Source organism: Leptinotarsa decemlineata, unplaced genomic scaffold (assembly GCF_025532065.1).
Source record: "Leptinotarsa decemlineata unplaced genomic scaffold, Ldec_3_MD MMD2_tig00026299_RagTag_RagTag, whole genome shotgun sequence".
Classification (NCBI taxonomy): Eukaryota; Metazoa; Arthropoda; class Insecta; order Coleoptera; family Chrysomelidae; genus Leptinotarsa; species Leptinotarsa decemlineata.
Window position 1 is genome coordinate 4,783,634 of NW_027412676.1, and position 26,248 is coordinate 4,809,881.

At 34.1% G+C, this 26,248-nt stretch overlaps 1 protein-coding gene and 1 non-coding gene across 3 annotated transcripts in view; one reads left to right on the forward strand and one right to left on the reverse strand.

Annotated features, from left to right (window-relative positions):
* Positions 1-25,594, forward strand: part of LOC111506733 (peptidyl-alpha-hydroxyglycine alpha-amidating lyase 2) — a 50,920-nt gene extending 25,326 nt beyond the window's left edge. For both annotated transcript variants that reach the window (XM_074180738.1, XM_074180739.1), the window contains exons 5-7: positions 1,669-1,860; positions 18,637-18,746; positions 24,982-25,594. In XM_074180738.1, coding sequence (XP_074036839.1) covers positions 1,669-1,860; positions 18,637-18,746; positions 24,982-25,092 — 413 coding nt within the window. In that variant the 3' untranslated portion in view covers positions 25,093-25,594. The remainder of the gene's footprint in view (positions 1-1,668; positions 1,861-18,636; positions 18,747-24,981) is intronic.
* TRNAN-GUU (transfer RNA asparagine (anticodon GUU)) lies at positions 9,360-9,433 on the reverse strand. The gene has a single exon. It is a non-coding gene; the product is annotated as a tRNA-Asn (tRNA).
* Positions 25,595-26,248: the final 654 nt, after the last annotated feature.

Below are 26,248 nucleotides of genomic sequence, written 5' to 3' on the forward strand. Positions count from 1 at the left end.
AGGGGGTTAGTTGGTTGGTTAACAGGATACATTTTTTCTTAAAAAACAATTGTACTCTTGCCGACGTTTCGAATTTATTTAAATTCTTCTTCAGGGCTCTGTAACAATGAACTTTCATAAATACAGAGCTTCGAAGAAGAATTTAATTAAATTCGAAAAAATTGATCATGTTACCCAACCAACCCCTCTTTCAGAAAAATTATTGGAACACTTAAACTAGTTAACTGATTACATGTAATATTTGGTAATAAATTGTTATTGTCAAAATTCTTTTCCGCTCCATATCTTCGAAACAAAGCGCCCTATCAAAAATCATCAAAGGCGAAAATATCCTTAGAATAGTCCAAGGAATGATAGCTTGAATTTTTGTCGCATGTTTGATAAACACCCTGTACGCTCATATATTTTTTCTGCAAAAAATCATCGTTTTCTAATAATTAAAATTAAAATAAATAAGTGGATGATGGTGAAAATTTTGCGGTTTGCGAAGTGATCTTTGCATAAGTCTCTATGTTTCGATGGAAGTATGCATTTGTCAATTTTCTGTTTCATATTTATTCTGATAGTTCTAATAATAAAAGCTGATCTACTCAGTTTTTGAGTTGACACTTTATTATGTACATTGTATTTGTAGTTTTTTATCAATAATTATTTTAATATCTGCGCTTTTCTTTTTGGCTGTTTACCAGTTAAAGATGCATTTACAATAGCTTGTGAAAGGGTACGTAGCGACAATAAATTGTTATGATGGTCAATGAGGGAGGCAGAAAGGAAAAAAAAGCTTCAGGCAAAATTGAGAGTATCGTTGATATGGATCAAAAATAGTATGACGAGACCCGGTTTGAATTGCTGGAAAACACAAGTTTTAATTATCGAACAATCAGTCTATTGTATGCTCATCAATGTATGATCCGAGTATACACAACTAAAAACCCACTTCAAAACAGATCAGACCAACCAACCAGACAAACTAGAAATGAAGAATCAGCAATTCATACATTTAAAAAAACTATAACCCAGAGAACGTTTCTATTTTTCGATCCAAAGTTTTGCAATGCAATACCGATAGCTTTTAAAAAAATTGACAAACTAAAGAATTTCAAAACTGAAATAAAGAACTATATCCTGAAAAACAAGGAAGCTTTCTATAAGATTCAACGATAGTAAATACACCCACTATTGCTGTTATCCCTTCCCTCTTCCAATCATCAAATATAATTCAAAATTTTGGGTGAAATTAATGTGCACAGATAAAATTGTTGTAAATTATATTATTTCAAGTATTGCATGTACAAAATTATAATAATTTTGTACATGCAATACTTGAAATAAATACTTGAAAAAAAAAATAATAAAAAAAACGACTAAACACGAAAGAGGATCAGCAGATCTGAGAGCTTTTTCGATCAGACCTCCATGTTAAGTAAAGACACGCCTGAAGAAGCTATTGTATAGTGAAACACGTGTTGCGTTTTTGTAAGTGTTCAGTAAAAATCTCACAATGAAGTGTTTCTTGAATACGTTGTAAGCGATTCCATCACATATTTTACTTTGTCGCTAATCATTATCCACTCTTCTTTCAAGTGACAAAAAATCTTATTTTTAAAGAAATACTTTCTTCCCTGATGATATTGAATGCGGATAAAACGTATTTTTTTTATTTTCTAGAATTTCTGACGTTGCAAATTCCTCATGCGTTGGCTCTTATAGAGCCGATGGATAGATTATGCATTGCTGACCGGGAAAACAAAAGGGTGACTTGCCCCAGAGCTGGTTTGTACACTATTCAAGGCAAGAAAGAACCTGCCCTAACTATAACTCAACCTGATATGGGCCGAGTGTTTGGTGTGGCCGCTAAAGGTAAGAAATCGACTGAACTTCTCATCAATCAGATAGTCGTGATACAGAATATCAATTATTTTGTGATTATTTCAATGTATCACGTTTCGCGGTCGGAAAAAAGTATTATTTACATGGACAATGTATTGTATATAATGGAAATAGTGTTTATGTTTTAGTGTTGGAAAATTGTTCCATTGGATGTATAATAATCGTCTTATAATATGTCTCTCGACTCGCATTTCGCTATCCAAATTACCATCATCGGGGGATGATTACAATCGAATTTTACAAATGAGGAAATTTCACATACTTCTGGAAGAATCATTACCCTCGATAATGGGTTGGATTAGGTTAGTTCAAAAGTGAGTCAGTCTATTCGACACTCCACCGCAACCCGCAAGGGTTCATTGTGGCTCACACATATTCACACTCTGCTTTTTCATCATTTTCCAAGCAGAATCGACACACATTGTCTTCCGACAGACCGAGTCAATGCATATGATGATTCAAATGACAGTGACCTACGAGAAGGCCTGTTAGACATCGTAGTTCATACCGACTATGATCCAACAATTGTTTGGTATCAAGCTTCGAAAGTTGGAGTTGGAGTGAGCGAATCCTCAAAGATTCTGTCAAAAGTCCATGAATCTTCTTACCATCCAGGTGTTCAATGTTTGTTTTGCGATGAAAATGACAGGTTCTGCTCCGATGAAGCTGCTTGCAGCACCCTCCATTGCAAGGGAATCAGCAGCCTCATTGCCTTCCAGGCCAGTATGGTTAGGAATTCAGATCAGAGACAATCTGTTATGTCTTCCTATCGAGGAGAGTCGTTTTTGGCAATTTGCTACTAATTTTGGCGTTGCTCGGTAGGAGCCAAGAGCTTCCAACGCCGCTTGACTGTTCGTTGAATATTTTTATTGACTTGTGTGTGAGGTTGGATTCTTCCAATATCTCCGCACACAATTAAATAGCGTAATTTTCCGCTTGAAATACAGTTGCATAGGTTCCTAGGCAGGTTGATATCTCTGTCCTGGATCTGCGACTGATCCATCTGTGAACCAACAACTATCTGCTCTGAATATTTCCTCCTCCCGGAGGATATAGTTCTCTCTACTCGAAAACAGTACTTTATAAGCCAGTTCGGGGTTGACAGTTGAAGGCATAAAGTTAGAGGTCATTTCCAGAATGCTGTAACTTCCAGGGTCAACCAACAGTCTGTTGCATTCTGCATTAAAAGATGTGTGCAATTAGCAATGTGCACAAGTCTATATGCAGTCCATCTAGTCTCTCTCCCCAAAAAAAGGTGGAGAGGAGGCAGATCCAGAAGGATCTCTATGGCCGCTGACGGTGTGGTATTGATGGCACCACTGTTGGCCAGATAAGCCTATCTCTGTAAGCCAGAGAGCTTTCCCTGAGCCGTTTCCTGTAAATCATATGGCCACCAGGCAGTTGCTCCATAAGTCATTGTTCTGACTATCATCACATAAATCCAATGGATTTGTTTGGAACCTGAACCCCAAGTTTCTCCACAAATTCTTCGACACGTCCATAGGGACAATCTGGCTTTGTGTAGAACTTTTTCCAAGTGAGCGTTTCAGGTGAGTTTTTATCAAGGACAATGCCAAGATATTTCATCTCCGTTCTGAATGGAATGACCTCACCATTGAGGAAAAGTGGCGTTAAATCGTCCAATTTTCTTCTCCTGGTGAAGGGAATTATCACATTTTGGCTAGGGTTGACAGACATCTGCTCCCTCAGGCACCTACTGTGATCAACGTCCATCGTGCTTTGGAGGATATTACAAGCTACCCTTCTCGACGTGGACCTTCTCCATCTCCATAAACTTGCAGATCTACGTTTCTTCTGTCCAGAGCATCAAGCAGACTATCCATCAGGGGCGACCACAGAAGGGAAGATAGTACCCCACCTCCAGGGTAGCCTCTGGTGACCCTGAACCTAATATGGCCTCGCCTTGAAGAGTCGTGACTACAGTTCTCTTTACCAGCATGGCATAGATCCAGCCAGTTATGGTCGATTCTGTACCTTACCTAGCCAGATATTATCCTATACATTTAGGTTGTGCAATGTCAACTGCTCCTTCGGAATCGAGAAATACAGCAACCGCAATCTTCTTGTCAAGGGATTGAGAATTTTTCTCTACAAGGTTGTTTGATGCTAAATCTGTTGATTTGTTGGTTTGATAAGCACACTGGTGGTTATTCAGGGGGATGCATATAATGCCACCCTCCTAATTATCATCTCAAGTCCTTTCAACAGGAAGGATGTAAGACTGATTGGTAGTACCGATTTAGGATGTGGGTCTTTTCGACCCATTTTAGGTATATATATATATATATATATATATATATATATATATATATATATATATATATATATATATATATATATATATACCACCCTTGCTGCCAATGAACTGGACCTCGGTTACTTTGGCAATAAAGTTCAGCAATAATTCGTATTTTCTATTCTCTTTCCCGAAACAGTGAAAGGCATCATGAATATTTGAAATGGCGGAAATTATAGAAAATAGTGGAAACTAAATGAAAAATTCGAGCAGGGGGCGCGGTATATTTCTGACAGCATTTTAATCAGACACTCTGCCAACTTTATATTTTGTTAAAGTGTTAACAAAAGGAAACGAAGAAATATAGCAGTGACGAAATCAAAAAACCGGCCGTCGGAGGCGGTGCAAATCCACCAATATTTTTATTAGAGTCTCTGCCACCTTCATATTTTGTTAAAGTGGTCACAACTGGATATAAAGAAATATGGCATAGGTGAAATGAAAAAACCGACCGTTTCAAACATTTTCTCAAGTGTAGTCAGCTTATTTCGTCAATTTATGAAGTTAAACATCGATGTATTCAAGTAATTATTAAATGTGCTGCCATTTTGTAGTAGGTGAAGATATTGACTTTATATTCTAGGGTTATAAAGTATTCGTCAGGAGCTTCAAAATGATGTATCAGAAGACACCCTTTCTTTTCAATTTTTATTTTCCAAATGGCCCCCAGTCGCCATCTTGAAGTTTTCATTCGTCAATTTTACTCCAAAATATAGTATTCAAGCATCAATTTCATTATCCCAAGTTTAAAATTTTTCAAATGACCCATTCAAAAAATAAAAGGGGGGGAACTTTAAGGAAAATCACTGTAGAATACAGTACGCAGTGTCTCTTATTTATTATAAATTTGTATTATTTTACCAATAGGCTCTCGATTTGAATTTCATTCATATTAATTTTTTGATATTATATTGTGGTATAGAGTTCAGTTTGTATTGTTATTGATTGATTATGATTTTGAGTGATGTGTATGTCAAATGGCTTTCGATATAGATTTTTAAGATATTTTGTGTTTTGAGATTGTTTTGTTGTGAAATTTTTGATTTATGATACAATAGCATTTTTAGGATGTGATTTACATTTTGTTTTTTTTTGAGATTATAATAAGTAATATAATTCAGTTTGCATTGCCATCCATTGGTTATAATTTTGTATTTATTTTGCATGTGCCGGTTTTAATTTCCTATCTGTCATTTCTCTTTATACTTAATCAATAAACCACAACAAAATATGAAAGTGACTGGGCCTCTAACAAAAGTATTGCTGGATCTGTACCACCCCCGACGATCGGTTTTTTGATTTCACCTCTGACATATTCATTTATTTCCATTTTTTAACACTGTACGAAAACAAGAAGGTGGCAGAGTCTCTAATAAAAATATTGCTGGATCTGTACCGCCCTTGACGGCCGGTATTTTTATTTCACCTCTGCCATATTTCTTTATTTCCAGTTGTGACCACTATAACAAAATATGAAGGTGGCAAAGACTGTAATAAAAATATTGGTGGATTTGTACCGCCTCCGACGGCCGATTTTTTTATTTCACCTCTGCCATATTTGTTTATTTCCAGTTGTGACCACTATAACAAAATATGAAGGTGCCAGAGACTCTAATAAATATATTGCTTCATCTGTACCACCCCCGACAGCCGGTTTTTTGATTTCACCTCTGCCGTATTTCTTTATTTCCAGTTGTGACCACTATAACAAAATATGAAGGTGCCAGAGACTCTAATAAATATATTGCCTCATCTGTAACGCCCCCGACGGCCGGTTTTTTGATTTCACCTCTGCCATATTCCTTTATTTCCAGTTGTGACCACTTCAACACAATATGAAGGTGGCAGAGACTCTAATAAAAATATTGGTGGTTTTGTTGCGCCTCCGACGGCCGTTTTTTTGATTTCGTCACTGCTATACTTCTTCGTTTCCTTTTGTTAACAATATAACAAAATATAAAGGTGGCACGGCGTCTGATTAAAATGTTGACAGAGGTATACCGCCCCCTCCTCGGATTTTTCATTTAGTTTTCACTATTTTCTATAATTTCCTTCATTTCAAATATTCATGATGCCTTCAAAATACATTTTTCACTGTTTCGGGAAAGAGAATAGAAAATACGAAATATTGCTGAACTTGCCAAAGTAACCGAGGTACGAACTGGGTGGTATATAGTTCCACGCCAGACTAACTCTATACAGTTTGATGAGGATAGGAAAAATTATTTCCAGTTCGTTTTGAAGAAGAGCTGGAAATATATTATCATCTCCAGGAGATTTGAAGGGCTGAAACGACTTGATAGTCGTGGGAGTCATGACATGAAGGTTATTTCAAATCAATGGCATTTAATGACACTGATTCAAAATAATAATTGGTTATTGTGAGATACCATAACAACTAATAGAATAACTAGTATTAGGAGTTCATTTAATGACACTCATGACACGTATTAAATGACCCTCATCACGAAAGAAAATGGTTCATCTAGATGTATATAAATAGCTCTAACTTTGTTGTGAGATTTCGTTAATTCCTGATATTGCAAATTTGGTTAGCCAAACACGCATCAAGAGAATCATTCAGTTCTGATGTGGGAAAAGCATTTTCAATAAATTCATTTTACACAAAAGGTTTCAATTCTAGGTAACAAGTGAAGTAAGACTTTAACAGACAATGACTTGACCTCATGATGCCAGCTGTATCGAAATAATGAAAACATTACTCCGGAACTAATATACAGATTGCCACACTTTTCCCTGCTACATAATGGTGTTTTCAGATTTGCTCTCCGACGTTTCGTCTTCCAGTCACCATCATAAGCTTTAATTTTTCTTATAGGCGCTACATTGGATTATTTCTGTTTTCAATAGAACCAGATTTTATCTTTTCAATGAACCAAACTCGGTGAGATTTTGATCCAATAAATTGAACATAGTTCGATGTGGTTTTCGTATTTCTCCATTTCTGAAAGCCATTTTTCGCCAAAAATTCAATGACTTGTACAGTAACAAAATGTCATTGAGTGTAATAAATTGAAAGTCAAATTTAGAGACTTAAAAGTCAAAGCCTATTATGATAAGAATTGATTTTTCTAATATCTCCAATTTTTCGAAAAAGGATAGATTGATAACTTATGATTCATCATTGGAAAAGTTAAATCTGGTTCCATTCAAAACAGGAAGTATCCAATGTAGCGCCCTTAAGAAAAAATAAAGTTGATGATGGTGGTCGGAAGACGAAACGTCGGATAGTAAATATGAAAACACCATTATATAGCAAGGAAAAAGTGTCGATATGGAAGTGCAATTCATTTTCGAATCCTTCGAAAAATAAAGCCAGAAAAAAATAAAAATATTAAATAAAAAAATAAATAAAATTTCTGTTTTTTCCGAATATCTCCGGATATACTCGGAATTTTAGAACTTTCTTAACGGTATATGGTTAGTCAGGTAAATCTGCAACTTAGTCCTCATTTGACCATCTTCATATCTCTCATAGTTTCCGAGATCCCAATGGTGAGAATCGAATTTGAAACAACCTGTATACAAGTATCTAAATTGAGTGCGACCATCAATAACTGTGTTTTTTCAATTTGATTTATCGCATCTTTCTCGTGGTTATTATTAGCGGGTTATAATTTTTTCAATTCAATATAGTCTAATGACAACAGAAATTCTTCAAGTTTTTCAAGTTACAGTTTTCTTGTCTTGTCTTGTCTTATTGCTGTCATTGGATCATATAGAAGGGAATTCAATGGATAAATGTTCCATTGATAGTTTTTCATCACACGCCTGACATCGTGGTTCTTCAGTGTTATGTTAGTTTTGTGTGACCTAGGCCTAGACGAAGTCGATTTCTTTGAGCTTTTCTGGATAACGTTGTCAATTGTCACTGTGGTACGAACTCATTCCACTGATTTTGTGACGCACTTTTTACCAACATTTTAATGCAATGAAACTTTTGGTGTGAAGCTGCTATATGGTATGAACTGCGTTAAGGAAGTCAGTGACAATTATATGATTTTGGTTAGCTCTGGAATAAGCATACGCGAGAGCTCTATATAGACCATAGAGTTCAGCTGAAAAAAAGGTGAAGGATGTGGGTAACTGAAATATGTACTTATTAGAGGATGTGTCAACAGCTGCTCCAAAATCTTTTTTTGGATGCATCGGGGGAATCACTCGAAACCCGAGTAGGTACCTAGTTTTTTTTAGTAAACAAATGAATATCTCGAGAATGGTTCATTTTTGGTATAGGGTATATTGCACAAACTCACAGTATAATTATGACAAGTATTCAAAAATGTGAAAATATACAGGGTGTTACATTTAAATCAAGGAAGTTGGTAGCAACTTGGAAAACGGCATTATTTTCATTTTAATAGAGAACTTTATACAGGTGTAGAAGAGTAAACTTTTCATTCCAACCTGGACAGTTACCTCGTAAATTCTAAGTATTTTTCACAAGAAACGTTCTTTTCGTCAATAGGTAACTTGTATTTAATAATTTTGTATATCAAAAAATGCAATTGTACAGATATTCAGTTCAATGTTTCAGAGGCTTAAATCTGCTTTCAGCATTACAAAAATAATAATGTATCTTACACAAAAAACTCCTATATTCTCTACAGAAAATGAGTTTTGTTCAATATTCAAAGAATTTTTATCCTCAAAGTTCCTGTGAATGGATTTCTTATGTACTTGGGAATAAAGATACAGATGCAGCCAAAAATTGAATTTCAAAAATTTTATTTTTACCTCTGTACCTCCAGATCCAAGAGAGCTAGAGTCGACTTTTTAGTATCATTAAATACCTAGTCCCTACATACTTGAAAATAGGTAACGTTGCCCCAATTCAACTCTCTATCTCTTACAGAAATCCAGAATCCATGCAGAAACTCAAATGTGATATTACTCGTTCATTCTTTTACAGTTTTCTACTCCAAGAACCGAACTTTACAACCCTAATAAATTAATTACCAAAAAGTATTTTTATTACTTCTTGGTGACCTTCAAAAAAGTATCGATATAACCATACAATATTTAACTATCAATCTTATAAAAATAAACTTTTTGCGTATCATGATGACTTTACACACTATCGATTTTAAAGTTCTGACGCAAAGTTACAGAAAAACTTATAAAAAAAAGCCGCCCCCGGGTGGGCTCGAACCACCAACCTTTCGGTTAACAGCCGAACGCGCTAGCCGATTGCGCCACGGAGGCTATGATATATCTAAAAAAAATGTATTATTTGTATGAAACACTAGATTTATGCAACATGTCTTCTACGACTAATAGTATTAAAAATTCAGAGTTCAACTTATAGTAATCGAAACTTGTACCCAGAAAGTTGGAAAACATTTACCTAATAAATGAGAGATCAGATCAAAACAAAAATGAGCATGCATCGAATACTAAATATTTACAAATACCTATACAATTGCGACTGACTACCGAAATTTTAAAATGATTGTTTCAAATTTGTATCTATTAGGGTATAGTAAAAATTATTGATAAAATGTTGGAAACATTTTTGTTTACTATCACAGATAGTAATCTATGATTTCAATCTGGAACCATCTGTTAACTGCGTTACTATGGAATTATTTTCTGTAGTAGATAGTAGATATAGTGGAATATCAAATGTAGATAGTGGAATATCAAATGAAGAATAATTGAGGTTATGTTAACATGTGTTTAGTTCTCTGTTATTGTTGCATAAACCCGCCATGAAGCATATACTACAGTAGTTAAAAAATCAAATCCGCATTTAAAAAGAATGTACTTTCACATCATTTAGCATTCCACTTCAAAAAAGTTTATGATTATGAAAGATTTCAGTTTTTCCAAGAAATTTTCAAGTTTTTGCAGTGAAAACAAATACTACAATTATTCCTTTACGAAGTCCGTAAAAGACCACATTTGCCGTTTCATTATATTGAGATCTCGATAGTGATAAAAATCCCATCCTATTCCCAAGTTGACAATGAAAACAGTAATGTCGGAATTTCATGGCGACATCTGATATTCAAGTAAAAAAGTGTCTTGACTAGATGTCGCAGGTTCCTTCACTACAATGTGTGATGTTAGAGTTACCTACTGTGTACTTTCAGTAACTGAACGAAAGATGGCAGATCCTTCAAAGTGAAGAAACTTGAGCATTTAGCAGGGGCGACTCGTGAGTGGATTAATGAGACAGATGCCACCAAGCCTCTCTTAACAAGTATACCATTTTCAGAGAACGAAATTCTTATTGTTGTGAATACATATTTGATTTTCTCATGAATATCTTTACGATTTGTCATTGGGACTCAGCAGATTTGTTTTTTCCAATGGCATAAAGTATTAAGTTTTTCAAGTATCAAGTGTTTAATTTTTCGAATAGATCTATTTGGAATACAAACTGAATAAGAAAAAGTTATTTTCGTGTAGGTATTCGAATGTTTATTATAACAAAAAGAAGTTGTTGAAGGTGGAGTTTTTCGTTTTCTTTTCGGAAGTTCTCCAAGTTCTATATATTGATTCAAACATTTCCAATTGGTCATAGCCATATACTTTAACAATTATGTTTGAACGAAATGTTCTCTATGTATAAAGGGGTGTGTAATATTTGGTAAATACTAATGAGTCTCACTTCGTAGACATGACTCCCTAAACTCTCGACATCTTCAGGAAAATAAGTACAGTTGTACTAATAAGAACAATTGACATAACCTAAGTGGATTCGTTTGATGCTCAACATCACATACATTATTCACTGAGATGTTATGTTGAGATGTTATGTTGAGAAACACTGCTTATGACATACTCTACTGCAAAATACGGTCTGATTATTTTGAAAAATCGAAAATTCACATTTTCCACCATGAATATTTATATTATCTAACAATAAAAATGAAATGCTTAGGAATTTCCATTCTTTCTCATTCTAATCTTTCAATCTAATATTTCCTGTGAAATATGTATGTACTATTATTTATCTGGCAATAACTTACACTGTTCCTAGGGAAAGGAAATTGAGATGAGTGTTGACAAGGGAATATCTAAATAAAGGGGAGAAGTGATGGCAAACAATGCTTATACAAAAGTTGAAATTCGTGATGAAAATATCGACAGAAATCAATAAAAAACGATGTTTAAACCGACATCAATATATAACTGTAAATTCACATCTCATGGCCAAATGCAATGTAAATAGTTGTTTGAACTTCTAGACAGGATTTTTGTTTGATTTTATATATTTTATAGCAAATGCTAATGAAAAAATGTTGATGAAGACTTTACCAATTGGACACGTAGTCCGTCGTTAGTAGTAAATGTAGTGCCTCAAGGAACGGTTTTGAGACCAGCTTGTACTCGTCTTATTCATGCCGAAAGTTCAGGAGCTAATGGACGTGAATGTACTCTCAGATTATTTTTTGAACCCTGGATTTTTGATTCGTGGTGGTGCAAGTGATAGTTTTAATTTGGAAGTCGACATGCTGTACTATTCATTTTGAATGATCATTATTTGAACTTCCATTGTCTAATATTATATAATATGATTCGAGATTCCTGTAATCAAATACAAGCAACCACCAAAGAAAATTAAACTTTAAATAAAACATTGAAAGATTCCAAACCAAGTTACTTCACGACGTTTCGATCTGATATCGAGATCTGACTATTTATAGGTCATTCGAGTGGTTTCACCTATCTCCTCTTCCCTCTCTTCGCTTCATCGATTTTAGCGGAAGCTGTTTGTTTGGCGGCAGTTGGTCGTGTTCCGTTTGATTAGAGGTTTCCATATGTTGTGAATTTTCTCCTAAACCAGTGTTTTCCCTTGTGAATGATTTCAGTTTGAGCCCACTTGATGTTATGTTGATGAGTCCAAACATGCTCTGGTTTCCTGGTTTCTCCTCGCTGTTTTTCTTGTGCTCGGCAAGGCGAACTTTCAATGGCCTCTTAGTTTCAAGGATGTATGATTCTCCGCACTCGCAGAGTATCTGGTAGTTGCAATTCCTTGAATCGTAAGGCTGCTACGGATAGTTTTCCCAGATCTGAAAGAGGTTCTTATGTTATACTTGGACCCAATCCTTCTTATCCTTTCCGACAATCCTCTGATATATAGTACAAGTACTGGTTATGGCTCTTCCTTGTCTCTTGCTGCCTTCTGGCTAAAGCCTGTTCCACCATTTCGTTGAGGGTCATTTTTGATGATGCCTTGTTCCTTTTCAAGACCTTCCTTTGTATTACAGAGCCCGAAAGCTTGGTATAGTAGAATCTTGATGATCCCTTTCTTAGTCGATTGATGGTGTTTGGATTCCCGGTTCGGATACTGTCCTGTGTGAGTGGGTTTTCAATATACAGATGTTTTCCATTCAGTGTCTGTCCTCTTCACCAATTCGTCTGAAAATAGCAATTCGTTGTGGACTTTCTTCTCCATTGTGAAATTGCCGAGCACAAGAAACACACACAGCGAGGGAAAAACAGCAAATCAGGAATAGCAGAGCATGTTTGGACTCATCAATATAACATTAAGTGGGTTCAAGCTGAAATCATCCACAAGGAGGAACAGTGGTTCAGGAGAAAATTCAAAAAAGCCGCAACGCATTTAGCCAAGCCAGCGTAAAGATACGCAACACATGGAAAACTTCAATCAAGCGGAACACGACCAACTCCCGCCAAACGGTCAGCTTCCGCTAAAACCGATGAAGCGGAGAGAGGAAAGAGAGGATTGATGAAAGTACTCGAATGATTTAGAGGTAAGTCGGAGCAGTTATCACCCGAAGACGATTGTGGACATCAACAATCGAAACGTTTTGAAGTATATTGGTTTGGAATCTTTTAATTTTTAATTTTAATTTTTTCTTAATAATATTTTAATTTCCATCTCGTGTTAATAATTTAAATTTTTTATTTTTTGGTTGCTGCTTGTATTTTATTCCAATATAATTTAAGTTTTTTTTTGTTTAATATAATTGTTTTCGGATAACCTTTTTAATTTTTTTACAGATTCTTTCAGGGATTTCAAATCATTTTATATCATATTAGACAATGGAAGTACGAACTAATGAAATGCATCACGAAACATTGTTAACCACCTACAAACAAATCTGTTTTTTATTTTAATTTTATTTTGTTTATAATTTTGTTGACTGCATTGTAATATATTATACTTATCGTATATGATTACCCACTAATGTAAAACATTTGAATCTATTAAAGAAACTTTTGCCACACCAAACAGAATACTATCTCTTGAAACGCGTTTCGCTAACCAAGTTAGTATCGTCAGGAGATGATACTAACTTAGTTAGCGACTCTGATTGAGTCTTAGTTATCTTCTGATGATACTGACTTGGTTAGCGAAAGGCGCGTAGAGAGACAGTATTTTTGTTCTGGTGTTGGAAAAGTGTTTTATTTAGATTCATTTTACGCCAGAGGTTCCAAATTCTACTTGTGAAACATTTTAGGTTATGAATTACTCAGTAGGTAGTTGTGAGTTCTAGTTACGCAACTTTGACAAATGAGTGATGGATATCATTTGATATGAACTTTTATGAGTATATATTCACTCGACATAGAATTACCTTGTGTAAATATGAGAAAATGCAATGTTGGTAATGAATGCAAGGTTTCTATCATTTGTAATAACAACCATGACTCATACACCTTTTCAATTCGCTTCTCATTTGCCTTCGATACATCATTCAGAATTGCCGCCATTTCGCAACCCCTCGTATGTACCTATTAAAGAGGCCTGTATTAGTCGTTTTTTTATCATGCTTTTATTAGCTTCACCTCTATGTTTGTATGTTTGTTTGTTTGTTTTAATTTTTTTTAATAATCTTAAAACATTAACGAACGAAAAATACCACTATTATTATGAAAAAGTGTGGGCGCTTTATGCCATATTTTTTGTATATCAAGCGCCCGTCGCATTTTTCACAATAATACTAGTATTTTTCGTTCGTTATTGTTTTAAGCTTAATTATAAAAAATATTTTCAACTTTTTGTTCGATGTTCTTTAAAAGCGTGTTTTTCAGTTTTTTAAACTATATTTATTTATTCAGGAGGAGGAAGGAGTCCGACAACAAACATGTAACATTTGATCCATGTCTATTTCTTCTGAACATAAAAGGTGTGAATTATCAAATAATCAATAATTTAATTATAGATATAACGAATTTCAAAGTGAATTTCATATGCGTGACTAAAACTTGGTTCGAAAAAGATTCCGCTGAGACATTTCATATAGAGAACTTTTCTTTGAGTACTTACTTCTGTAGAACCAATACCACTTGTGGGGGAGTTGCTATATTTACCAAAAACAACTCAAATGTCAAAGACATGATATTGAATGATTTCTGTGTTGAGAAAGATTTCGAGATATGTGGTATAACTTGTAAAATAGAATCAAAATTCACAATTGTACTTTGCTGCTATAGGTCACCACAGGAAAATCTACTAACATTTTTTTCAAAAGTCTGTGATGTAATGAATGCAATTTATAAGCCGAACTTGTATGCGATGATTTTAACTTAGATTGTTTTAATGGAGGAAATAGAGATTTCGCAAAACTTTGCGATATTTTCATCACTTACGGTTTGAACCACTTGATCAGATGGCCTACTAGAATAGCAACCAATTCACTTTCAACTATCGATCAAATATTCACAAATATATCATATACATGTATCGTGAGTAATAATATTTCGGACCATCAGTCAATATTTCTTGAATATGGTTCACATACACTAACAAATTACAATGTCATTCGAAACGGCCATTCAACAGAAATGCTCTTGAAAGTTTTTGTCAAGATCCAACTAACGAGAACTGGTCGGCTATTCCACATTTTTCAGATGTTTATTCTACCTTCTGTCATTTTTGGGAAATATTTTTATATTATTTCGATGAACATTTTGCAAAAAAGGATATGCAATACCGTAGTAAGACAAATGAATGGGTTTCAGATGAATTGAGGAAGTCTAGTCAAAACCTCAATGATTTTCATAAATTGGCACTGAATAATAGATCACTGATGGGATTTTACAAAATATCAAAACGAAAACATGACGCAATCAAAACCACAATAAAAAAACAATTTTATCAAAATGAACTCAATAATTCAGAAAATGCCACAAAAACAATAATGCGTGAACTCCTTGAACAACAAAAATACATCAAAACAAACTAAAATCACACTAATTCAAGAAGAATATGTTCCTGTGAAAGATCAGAACAAGGTTGTGGAACTATTCATTACATATTTTCAATTTTTACCTTATGACACTATTCGTAAAATACCAACTAGCAACTTTGACTTCAGTGAATACCTACATTTTTCCAAAACAAGAATGAATTCGATTTTTTCTAGATCAGTATTCTGCATTAGAATCACTTAACATATTACAGCTAAAATTGAAAAATAAATCTTCGTGCGTGTATGATGAGGTCCCTATGTTTGTTTTGAAAAAATCTCTGCCATCTCTTATTTCTCCACTGGAAAACTGGTGCCAATTCATAAAAATGGCGATCCGCAGCTTGTAAAAAACTATCGACCAATCACAGTCCCCTCCAACTTTTCAAAAATATTCGAGTATGCCTTCCTTAACAGGTTATTAGCATACTGAAATAGGTTTGAAATTTTCTCCAATAATCAGCACGGATTTCTAAAAGAGAAATCAACGATAACAGTAGTTGACTCGTATTATGAGAAACTGGTGAACTTAATAGATTAGGGTAAGTGCCCTGTTGGGATCTTTTGTGATCGCAGTCGGGCATTTGACTGTGTTGATCATAGTATTTTACTAGATAAACTTCAGAGATATGGAATAAGAGACATTTCCCACCTCGATTCAAGAAGCCAGTTTGTTTTTATCGACAATGTTGTGTCTACAAAACGAGCAGTCACAATTGGTGTCATTCAAGGCTCGGTTTTGGGATCTATTCTTTTTCATATTACACCTGAATGATTTGGATGACCTACCAGTTCAGTCTTCTTTCACTATGTACACAGATGATACGTTACTGATCATTTCAGATAAATCAGACAAACTTCTGTCAGATAAATGCAATGAGACTTTCTTGTATGTAAAGGAATGGTTCAGTGCAAACCTCCTTCGCCTGAATATGAAAAAAAAGGTAATCCATTAGATTTAATGTAGACATTCTTCAACAAGTCAGGTTTTTAGGCCTTGAAGTGGATGAGTCTCTCACATGGAATAATCACTGTCGCGAACACTACATTCCAAATTAAACTCCTAGACATATCAATTCAGAAATCTCAAACTCGTCCTTAACGAAGAACAACTCCTAAAATTATATTATGCTCAAATTGATTCCAGACTATGATACGGGGTGCGCACCCCGTATCATAGTCTGGAGCCTATCCACCTCCTTATAATATGTTTTCATTGCACAAAAGCGCATTATTCGTACTATAGTTGGAGTTTCAAAACGTCCATCCTGTAGAGATCACTTCAAGAATTTAAAATTCCCTACGCTTCCATCACTGTTAATTTTTGAATTCTGCTTATACGTAAAAAAATCGTAGTAACTTCACACCGAACAACTCCAGATACGAATACAAAACACGCCAACAAGAACATTTTTATATTCTTTTCAGTTGTACAGAAATTCATTATAATTCTACTAGAGCAATAGCTCTCCGGATTTACAAAAAGTGTGAAACACTCCTTTGATTAAAAAAAATTAAAGGACTTCCTATTGACAAAGTGTTTCTATTCTGTTAAGGAATATTTACAAACTTTACATGTTATATCTGCTCATTTCTTTCTTTGTTTTTGTGATGTAATTGTTTAGCCTTTAATTATTTGTGTGTTCAATTTTATTTTATTTTACTAATTTGTAGTGACAAATCCAAAACAATTTTCAATTGTCGAATGGAAAATAAAATATTATTATTGTTATTATTAATCCACATTTTTTTCACAATTTTTGCCATTTTTACCGTACTTATTGATTTATTCACATAATGTTGACTGATTGATAATTTTTGAAGGTAATTTCATCTTCAGTAAGATTACACAGGTCTGCGATGAAAAAATTGTAGGATATTCAACCAGTGATTTTAACATAATTTGTGTGCAGATTACGGAAAAAATAGTAAAAAAATCTATCATCTATAGATAAGTCACAAATTTCACCTGAAATTTTCAGCAATGTACATGGCGTCATGGAAATGTTCAACATAACGTATGAACCAGAGAAATGGAGACTCTCCATCGATTCATCAAAAAGAAGTTTGAAAGCTGTACTTCTTCACAATGGGAACCAATATGCTTCTGTGCCTGTTGGACACTCAGTCCATTTGAAAGAATGCTACGAAAATCTTGAATTTGTTCTTAATAAGCTCAGCTACTCTGATCATAAAAGGACCATTTATTGAAATTGGAAAGTTATTTCAATGTTACTAGGTCAACAAAGTGGTTACACTAAGTTTCCATGTTTCTTATGTGAATGGGATAGCCGTGACAGGAAACAACACTATGTCGAGCAGGTGTGGCCAATAAGAAAGGGTCTTATTCCTGGAGTTAAAAATGTTGAAAAACAAAGTTTAGTGGATCCTAAAAAAATCTTACTTCCCCGACTCCCCGACTGTGGCTAACGAAACAGTTTGTGAAAGCAAAAGACAAAGAAGGAGATTGTTTCAAGTATCTTTCTGAAAAGTTTCCGTGTCTATCCGATGCTAAACTAAAAGAAGGAGTCTTCGTTGGACCTGACATAAGAACACTTCCAAAAGATGAAAGTTTTGTCACTAAAATGGAAATAAAAGAAAAACATGCCTGGAATTCATTTAAACTTGTTATAACAGGCTTTCTTGGAAACAAAAAGACCCAAATTACAAATCTTTGGTTGCTGAATGGAAACAAAACTACAAAATGTTGGGCTGCAACATGAGTGTCAAAGTCCATTTCCTTAACTCACATCTGGACTACTGTCCCGAAAATCTAGGGGCTGCAAGTGAGGAACAAGGAACGCAGATACCAAGCTCGGTGGAATGTTAACATGATCGCAGACTACTGTTGGATGTTAAAAAGGGAAATTCACAAGAACACAGCCGAAAAAGTACCAAAAGAAGCTTTGACGGAAGAAGAACAAAGACTTATAATCACTTGTGTATCACTAATATGCTTAGTTTAACTATGTAGCATTATTTTTTTTGTTTTTATCTCATGTTGAAATAATTAAAATAAATCCACAATTCCTCGTTTTTTTATACTTTTTCAATTATTTCATCCTCACTTTGTGAGCAAACCTTACGTGATAGATAAAAACAAATGTCATCTTTGAAATCAGCGCAAAAAACTACATAAAGATCAGTTAAGGAAATCAAAACAGTTTTTTTTGCAGACCTGTGTTATCAACCCATGAATTATTTCTGCTACTGAAATACTCATTTTCGTCATCATTTCAGGCAAGTTGGTGTATGCCGTCAACGGCCCCACGTCGGAACTCTTGCCTGTACAGGGCATGACCATTGATCCGCAGACGGAATCCATCATCGATCATTGGGCGCCGGAGGAGGTAATAATGAGAAAAAGAACATCACCGCGTCCCTCTACTTTTTTTTGTGGAATGTATTATTGCTCAATCAACGAGTGTTGAGGGACGGCGGTGGCGTTTTGTTTTCAACTCTTCGAGTCCACTGATGACCTTTGAGTTGTGTTAAGTTGTACCGTGAAAAGTATATCGTGGTTACGAAATTTAAATTTTTTTTCTTGGTTGACGGGATTATCTATCTGCTTCTTTTTGAGTTTCGAGAAATATGAATATTTGAATAGAAATTCATTAGAACAATTGACTTCTGTTTATGAAAATTCACGAAGGTGGAAGCAACAATTGAAAGTTTCAATAAAAAATACTTGAGACAATGTGTAGATCCTCCGCAGATGTTTTCTCCGGATACAAACCTGAAAAAAAAGTTCTTTTAGATTGGATAACTCAATATATTTAAAGGAGCAAATACTTCGTGGCTGTTGATTATGAAGGCATAGATGATTTCGTGAAGGAAATCATCATTTTACTAGTTCAAAATCGAAAATTAACAAAATTCTTATTTTAGAGTCGGAACTTAGTAAACTTCCGAAATTGAAGTCGAAAGTTAAATTATGAATAAATTTCTACTTCAATTTCGGAATATTGTTGAATTTCGAATCTGAACACAGAATTTAATAAAATTCTGATGTTGAGCTTGCACTTTTCCTGAATTCTGAATTTGAACTGGAAATTTGATTAGGTAAATTATTTTGTCAAAGCCTTTTACATACTGACTTTTATTTTTTTTAATATGTGTTCCTTACACGTGACTTCAAACTCAGCCTTTTCAAATTCTTCAGCTTCTTATTAATTTGAAAAATTCTCAATGGACAGTATAGTAGTATAGTAGATTCACAGATAGCTGTCCCACCCGGCTTGGACGGGTTGTTTTCGGAAAAGATTTCTGTTTAGTCACTAATTCGAGAACAAAGTTGACAGTAAAATTAGTGAGAACCTACGGTACGAATCTTCAGAGGGTGATTTGTTCGGTTGCTCATATAAAAACAATAAAGAAGAAACTTCGGTGTCAGATAGATCAGGAGTATGTAAGCCAAATAGGGAGAACAATTTCCCAAAGAAAAGAGAGCATAGAAGTTTTTTTGTAAATAGAAAGACCGATTCCACATTTGCAAACCACCTTTTAGCAGAAGGACATGAGTTCAATTATGAATACGACGTGTTACGTTTAGAAGAGAAGAGTTTAAAACTCAATCTTTTGGAATGTTAGGAATTCAATAGGAATTTGGGTGATTTAATTAATGGTCAATTAGAATTGAATAACTACCCCTTACCAAATATTTTTTCAAATGTGGAAACTGTGACATAAGCTCAGGTAATTTAATTCATTACAAACTTAGGTAAAAATCAGGTACTTGAAATTTAGGTACTTCAAATTGTAAAACTAGGTATATTGAGCACTGAATATGTAGAATATAGTTAGTAAAGACACGCCGCCGAAAGAAGCCATTGTATGGCGAAACAAGTGTTGCGTTTCTGCAAAATTGTTCAGTAAAAATTTCACAATTGAGTGTTTTTTGAATACGTTAACGTATTTCATGTTTTTAAATTTGGTAGGCAACTTATTATAAGTTATTACACCATTACATAGGATGAAACGTTTCCCAATATCCGTTTTTGGACTGCTTTGATGTAATTCCTGAAATATTCTATTGTGATAATTATGAATGAAATAATTTTTAGTGAATTTTGAACTGATGTATTTTTCATTTGTAATTGTGAGGTGAATGAGTGATAAACCCCACTCATGACCTCACTTGTCTCATACATTTTCAGTTGGTTCTATGTATGGAGTTTATGAATACATTTGATAAATGTATTCTGATATTCTGAAGTTTATTAATGGTTTGTGAATTGCGGTATTTGAAGGCGTTTGATTGCGTTGGTCATGAGCTACTGCTGGAAAAACTTTATTACTATGGTTTCCGCGGACAAGTATATAACTGGTTCCGTTCTTACCTACTCCATCGCAGAATGTCAGTCAGAATATCACATTTCAATCAAAACAATAATCAATTTCTTGACTATTATTCAGACATGGGGCACATTAAAAAACACAATAAAAATTGTGTACCACGGGGTATTATATATAAATGACCTGACATTCAATTTTCCTGCAGTACACTTCTAACTGTTCGTAGACGACACCTGCATAATCGTTCAAGACTTCGATCAAGCCAATCTTCAAAACACTTCAAAAAATCTCATGTACCACATACAGGACTGGTTTTCTGCCAACAAATTACGTCTCACTGTTTCTTAAACTAATAACATATGTTTTTTCAAAAACTACACCTCACGATTTGATCTCCACAAACTTTATTTGAAAAAATATAATCACATGTTTCGCTAGCACAGTAGCTTTCCTAAAGCATATTACCTCACATCTACATCAATAATAATTTTTTTTGGATTTTCAGAAAACAAGTTCAATAATAGTGATCCAGTCAAATCCAGTCGGTCATTCATTAGAATGTTTGAATTTTTAAGTTCATTAATTTTCAGTGCTTCCAAATGATTCAGTTTCAAACCTTTATGTGCAAAATTTCGAACTTTTCGTTAAAGATATGATTTTCTTCTAGAAGATGATTTGAATATGTTGAATTTGTTTTCTTATTTACATAGCTCGTATGATGTTCCTGGATTCGATTCCTAAATGTTCTGCCCGTTTGATCAATATAAACCTCGTTCCACACTTTAATTTATATACTCCTGATTTCTCGAATTTAGATGTCTTGTCTTTATTATTTTTAACTAACTTTCCCAAGGTATTACTTGTTCTATATGCAATTTTAATATTTCGTTTCATCAAAAATGAAGCCGCTTTTTCCGTTGGTTGTCCAAAATACGTTAAAGCTCTATAATTTTGATTATCTACCTTATCAATGGGAAAATCGTGTCGAATCGCTTTTGAGTAGACTTTCTTGGCAAGTATTTTGTTAATTAATTCGTCTTTAAATCCATTGTTGACCGCAATTTGCTTGATGATATTAAGTTCTTTATTGAAATTATCTACTGAAAGAGGAACATTGACTAATCTGTGAATCATGCTATTATAAGCTGCTACTTTGTGTTGATAAGGATGGGTAGGACGGTTTGTGATAAATTGAAAAATCATGTTTGTTGTTGCTTCTACTAATTGTTAAGTCCAAGAAATTGATTGCTTCTGCTTCTATTTCAATAGTGATTTAATGTTTTCATAATTCAACAGGTACCTACCATAGATAGAGGTTCAGGTAATTTTTTGGAGGTAGTCTCAATTATGGTTACCTGTAGTACATAAATATTAATGTATGAATAATTTGAAGTATTCATACACTTGAGAAAGCTACTGTGCTAGCGAAACATGTTGTGATTATATTTTTTCAAATAAAGTTTGTGGAGATCAAATCGTGAGGTGTAGTTTCTGAAATTACTATGGATCTTCATCAAGTAACGGCCGAATCAATCAGAAAAATAATAACATATGCTTTCAATTCCATAGCCATATCCTAGAATTTGATATTGAAATCAATAAAGAGGTCATTATTCTGAAAAATTCTACATAGTTTCTAGGCATCCATTTGAATAGCAATCTGAGATGGACAGAACACGTTAGTCAGCTGAGCATGATATTATAATATTTTATATAACCTTACACAAAGAGACTCCTTCAGAAACCATTTCCAAAAATTAAATATCTCAACATTTTTTAACACATACATTCTCAAAATAGTTCTCACTATTCATAAGAAGAGAATCGAACTGACGAGATATGCAAACGTACATTTCTACACAACAAGAAATCAAAATTTTAAACTACCGACCTGTAGGTACGACAGATTAAGAAAAGGGCCACCTTAAACAGCCATTATGGTTTACAATGAATTCCTCACAACTTCAAATCACTTTCCAAAAAAAAATCAAAAGCGGAGTTAAAAAATACCTGAAACAGTATACTTATCATAGCCTGGATGAATATTTCAACCAATAAACCAATGAAAATGTGTTACGTAAGCGAAATCTTTTGAATTTTGATAGAACTCATTATTTGATAGTATTCACATTCATTACATTCTATGATTATCATCGAAACCAACCCTATACTACAGATACATTTTAGCCTTTATTTTTACCAGTGTTATATACCTTTTACCGTCTAGGTTAAATAAATTATACCAGTTGGTAATAGTTACCTCAAGCCTTTCTAGGCCGAAATACCGCAACAAATGCAAACAGTGTATTGATTATGAATATGTATGTATTCATGTGAGTAGTATTTCATGGAAATAAATGTTTTGTTCTGTTCAGTTCTGATATGTGCATATCAGAACAGAATGATATGTACTTGAGCTCCTTCAGCAATTTAGTTTTTATCTCCACAGTCGTCGCAAAATGCCGTCTTTTTATGAGTCACTTTAATCTTCGGAAAAGGAAAAGGTCGCAGGGGGCCAAAGCTGGTGAATACGGTAGCTGAGGCATGGTTACAGTGTTGTTTTTGGTCAAAAAACCACGAACAATCAATGACGAGTGAGCAGGTGCATTATCGTGATGCAAGAGTCATGAATTGTTTTTCCACAATACCGGACGTTTTCATCATATTGCTACTCACAAGCGGTGAATAACTTCAAGATAATACTCCTTATTGACGGTACGACCTAGTGGCAAGAATTCCTCATGCACTACGCCAAGCTAATCATAGAAACACCAAAACCTTTACATATGTTCGAACTTGGCGTGCTTTTTTTGGTCTTGGCTCTCCATTGGGACGATTGGACTTTGGTTTCGATATCATAACCATATACCAAATTTGGATCGCTGTTGACGTCATTCAACAATTTCTGAGCGATGTTTATGCGACGGTTTTTTGGTCACAATTTAGCAATTTTGGAAGAAACTTCGCTGCCACACTCTTCATGCTCAAAATTTCCGAATAAACTGCATGGAATGATCCAACCGGCTTCAACATATACATTTTCTTCATATTCTCAACATTTTCATTGGTTGTTGATGTGCTGGGCGTCCAGGGCGAGCATCATCGTTCATATTTTATCGAATTTCTGTGAAAAGCTTGTACTACTTGTAAGAGTTTTTCTGATTCAGAATACAACGGTGGCATACGGTTAATGCCACTGTCAACATTTCAAGTATTTTTGAGCACTTAATTTCATCTCTTACACAAAATTTGATGCAAATTCTTCGATATTTTTTTCGATAGCCTAACATATGTTCGAGACGAGTGTAAAAAAAATTCGCTAATAGTCGAATATACGTAGCCCGCGAAATTTGAACATTCATCTTATTTTTTGAACAGTCCACTTATGTGATATGGGTGTAGAAGGTTTCTTTTCAGCCATTTCAGCACCAGTAAAGTTATTTCCTGATGGAATCACTGCCTACTAATTGACTACTCTGATTTTTACTGATATGAAAATACTACCCAAGTAAATAGTATGTACTTCATTGGACTTGGTGATAATCTGCTGAGAAAAGCAGATGATTAATTATTTTTCAATAGTTCAGATTTCAACTCAGTTGCTTTCTAAAATACCTCTCGACTGTCAAATCAAATTCAATTACTAGCTCGAAATAAAAGGAGTGAAAAGTATATACCAAGTTTGAAACAAATGGGTGAGATGTTTTTCGATATCATTTGTAAAATAATCCATGTTCATGATATGCAATAGAGTGACTTCAATAGGTGTTGTCGAAAACGAAACTAGTTATGAAGAAACTACAAGAGACCAAAAAGTAGTATTTTCAACTGATTGATCCAAAACATCAATGAACTACAAAAACAAAGCGGTGGTGTACTTTTTTCTCGATATTATTGGCTGCGGTTCTCGCTAAGGTGCCAGTGGACCTAAGAATTTCAATCTATTTAGGGCTAATTAAGCGCTTCATCACTTCAAATCACTGTATGTATTTTCAACCAAATCAGATTCAGGATAGGTATTTATGATGTTCTATAAACACAGTTTTTTAAAAAAAACTTCAACACTCTATATTCAGCAACAAAGCGACTCCGGACATTTGTCCTATCGTATTTAGGAAACCCTGAATATAGAGACATTCATGGAAATGTCATTACACCAAACGGTACTTTGCACATAATATTTTGAACACCAACATTAACATTGCTGTTTGGGACATTTCATACGAATGTCAATCTAATATATTCATTATATTTTATGTTATATATTTCATATTGTTTTATCTTTTTTAGGGTTTTGGAAATCCACATGCTATCGCAGTATGTCCTAATGGTTCAGCACTCTATATAGCTGAAATTGGTCCGAATAGAATCTGGAAGTTTGAGTTAGTTCCACCTAAGTAATAATGAAGAAAGAATACATTGTCACATTTCTGGTTCATTTTGAAAATTCCTCAATAGTACACTGATTCACCTTCTTTGACACAACGTCGTTGGTCAAACGTTAATGTAAATTGGTATTTCCAGACATACATAGAAAAATGTTCATAATTATGAAAATATTTTCATCAGATATCAAAGTTGGCACTTCATCTATAGGTTTTATACAGGTCATATTCAAATCCTCTACTTAGAAGATTGAGGTTGAATGTAGTAATATTTAAAAAAATGTGAAATGTATACTTTTTGTATATTTTTTAAATACTTCATCATATAGATATTAGAACATATTGAGATTTCAAATTGCATGAGTTTAGTATTTATTCACAAATTTTTGGCAGTTGTCAACATTTTTCAGTTTTCATAACTTGAATTATATCACGCCGATATTTCCTCTTACACAATATGTATATAGTTGATTGAAGAGAATTAAGTGTAGACAATAAATTAGCTACATAATAATAAATTAGTAATTTTATTCTTCCTTTGTCTGGCACAGTTCACAGTGAAAACGTCTTCGACATATGTCGAAGTAGTTTGAAAAATAAAGCGAACCGAAGAAAAAACAACAGATTCATTCCATCCTGAATACGGAGTCAGATTTTAGCTTCCAACCGTTAAGATGCTTATTTATAAAATATCTCAGCTCTTCTGTTTCTTAGGCAAGATTATTAAATAAGACAAGTTACTGATAAATAAAATATATTTCTTAGTGAGAAATACTTGGAATTCAAGCAGAACTTATCGGGTTGAACTGAAAAAATTTGCTCTTCTGCACCTGTATGAAATTTTCTATTGCAATTTCTATTTTTTTTTCATATTGTGGAATGTGAAAATCTCCAAAAAGGTAGATAACAAACATACTAAAATAATAGCATATATTCAGCGAACGAGAAGTGAAGCGAGCGGCATTTAAAAATATTTTCTATTTTCGTCATTTGCTTTAATTTCAAATAGTTTGAATCTTAAGTGGTTGAAAAAAATTAAAAAACTGCCGTTGATGTGATTTGAACACGACTACTTCAAAAAGCTGGCCCACAAATCACTGTGACATAGAGCTCTTACTTCCCGAGTCCATGGTTTTATTGTTTTTTGTCAGAGAGTATATATTTAGAAATTT